Raw genomic sequence first — 3,042 nt, forward strand, 5'->3', positions numbered from 1 at the left:
TGGGCATCAAGAATCAATCCACCAAGAATTATGTGGAACTTTAGTTAAGTTTGATTCAAACATACATAATAAGCATAATGCTTACCCTTATTTTAAGATCAAGCCTTACGTTTCAGACAATCCTTTTGGAAATGTCTAGATATCTTACAGAAATGAAATTTTTCATTCTTCTTCTGGAGCTTAGTAGAGGACTCATTTATCTTCAGTGGTCCTTTACCCTTTCCATGTTTCTTGAAGACTTTCTTTCCAACTCCCTGATTGTTCACATAATGTATGGAGTGGTTTCCTCGATTCTTCAATCTAGTCTCTTCCTGAACTAACATGCTATGCAATTCATGCATATTCCACTTATCTTTCATAGTGTTATAGTTAATCTGAAAAAGGACCATACTCAGACGGTAAAGAGTTCAAAATGAACTGCACGAGAAAATTATCATCCACTGTCATTCCAAGAGACTTAAGTCTTGCCACAATATTAGTCATTTCAATGAGATGTTCGCGCATAGTACAAGAACCATCAAATTTCATGGTGATTAATGTACTCATTAATGTCCCAGCAAAAGACTTATCAGCTGTTTGGGAGCGCTCTTCCACAGACTTCATGAATTCTTTTGCATTCTCGGTTTTGGGAAGAGAAGACTTGATATTACTTGCTATGCTCATTCGCATAAACATCAGGCTAAGTCTGTTTGACTTTTCCCAAACCCTATAATGAGTTTTCTCCTCATTGCTACTTTCATCGGTAATATCAACAGGTTTTTCGATTCGAATGGCCAAATCAAGATCCAATACACCTAAGTGAAATTGGACTTGTTCACTCGAGTCAGAAAAATTTAGACCATTAAAGACTGGAACAGACATAGCTTGCGAATGTAAGGCTACAGGAATAGATACTGTAATCACACATGCTTAACATTAATACTTTGAGTCATAAACTAAACATATAATACAGATTCAGAAAACATTCTATGTATACTAATGTTCTCCTTTGGGAGATTCATTAATACACAAAACATAATGATGCTAATAATATTAACATTATTTGGAAAGATATATGCATTAACTAGAAACACTTGTTCTTTGGATATACAAGCAAAACTAATAACACATACTCACTACCAACAATCATATCCATTAATTATAAGGACAACTAATCAACCTTTGGGTGATCCAAAAATGTCTTATAATAATGAATTTTCATTTACCCATAGATAAATAATTTAGCATCCATTCTATAGGTAATTGAAATAAAATTTATCAGTAATATGGAATTAAATAAAACTTAAAGATTTGATCACTTTGGTGATTAACAAATCTATCATACAAATAATTCCATAAATTATATCATTAATTGAAATAAAATTCATCCATAATTTGGAATTAAATAAAACATAAAGATTTGATCACTTTGGTGATTAACAAATCTATCATACAAATAATTCAAAAATTTCAATTTAAAATTTAATACATAAAGCGGAAAAATTAATTTTCCATTCCTCACTTTCAATTAATTAATTAAACTTTAATATAATTCAAATTGAATTAATTATAATAACAACATAAGGTGGAATTAATTAATTTTTTTTTTCAATTTCCCGTAACACAAAATGCAACCAAATTACTTGATCCATGATATTATTCACAATCATAGGTGCATCCAATAATGACGTAAGGTGCAGAGAAGAATATAACAAAATTTGAATTAAAAACTTTAATTAAAACTTAATAAAACCATTAATAAAATAAATTTAACATAATGAGTCGTTCCAAACGGCTCCACGATTTCAGCCCCTTTCACATTTCTCATGAAACCCTAATCTAGAAAACTGAACCTCCACGCAATGAACCAGCTGACGCCTTAAGGATCGGCGTGACCAGAGTTCTGTCGGTGGTGGTGCGCGACGGAGTAGAATCACGACAGCTCTCCCTGTCATAACCATCGCAGCCACCGACGACACACCCTAAGCCACGAACCACCGTGCGCCAGCTACGAACCACCGCGCGGCCAACTCCGTACTGCAGGCATTATCAGCGACGGAGATGGACGAGCGGCAACGGATGGCTTGCGATTCCGCTAATGGGTTCATAGGATATTAATGTGTTAATGGCGTTGGGTGCATAATGAAAACTTTGATCCATAAACCCTAATTTTAAAATTAGGGTTCTTCAATTGGGATTAATTAAATTGGGAATGGTTCTTAATATTATGGAAAAATATTAATGGAGAATCACAAAATATTAATGGGAATGGTTCTGATACCACATGTAAAATTAAACATGATTATGAACGCATACATTCATGTTCACATATAGATCTTATCACAATAAGTGATCCTACTTTAGCAGTTACTTTATTATCAAATATATATTTTTCACGTTAATCAATAGACTCTTTATTCTATTATTATTATTAAATCATATTCGGAACCAAAACTCAAACTCTATGTGATATATGAGTCAGTTTATAGAAATTAATTTACGTAATTTCTTACCATTAATTGAAAATTTCTCACATTCTCTTTTGAAACAAAATATTGTAACTTGAAACATAAACATCATATAATTTAGTTTGAAAATAACTTTTGTCGGCATTTCTAAAGAAATAATATCGAAATTATGACACCATAACCTTGAAAATATTAAATTAAAGAAATACCAATATAAGATAATAATTTTTTTAAAATTCTCACGTTTTGGGTAGAATTTGAAATTTTCTACTTTTATGTAGTCCAATTACCATTATAAAATTTAAATTTCTTTTTAAAATTTACTGCCCAATCAACATATTTTATTATAAAATATTTAAATTTTCTCATGAAAATAAACTACTTTCTTAAAATTTAATGATAATTAATCACCCTATCAAATATATCTTCAAACATGTTACAAACTTTCAATCATTATCTGAACTCTTATTAATTTAATTAGTCTCTCAGAAATTCTCCATAACACTTTATAAACTTGAATTGTTATCTCACTCTTACTTCTAGTTATATTGTTTATGAGTTTTCTGGGTGCTGATAAAAAAAATTTGAGTTTTCT

General features: G+C 30.7%; 1 protein-coding gene across 1 annotated transcript; it reads right to left on the minus strand.

Moving 5' to 3' along the window:
• Window positions 1-369: 369 nt before the first annotated feature.
• LOC137822144 (uncharacterized) lies at window positions 370-861 on the minus strand. The gene has a single exon (XM_068627048.1). The coding sequence runs from the start codon at window positions 859-861 to the stop codon at window positions 370-372; it is 492 nt and encodes a 163-aa protein (XP_068483149.1).
• Window positions 862-3,042: the final 2,181 nt, after the last annotated feature.

Source organism: Phaseolus vulgaris, chromosome 9 (genome assembly GCF_051622355.1).
Source record: "Phaseolus vulgaris cultivar YP4 chromosome 9, ASM5162235v1, whole genome shotgun sequence".
Lineage (NCBI taxonomy): Eukaryota > Viridiplantae > Streptophyta > Magnoliopsida > Fabales > Fabaceae > Phaseolus > Phaseolus vulgaris.

What these genes read in the sequence shown, in the direction of transcription:
- LOC137822144 (XM_068627048.1), bottom strand. Translation starts at nt 861, where the DNA reads ATGTCTGTTCCAGTCTTTAATGGTCTAAATTTTTCTGACTCGAGTGAA.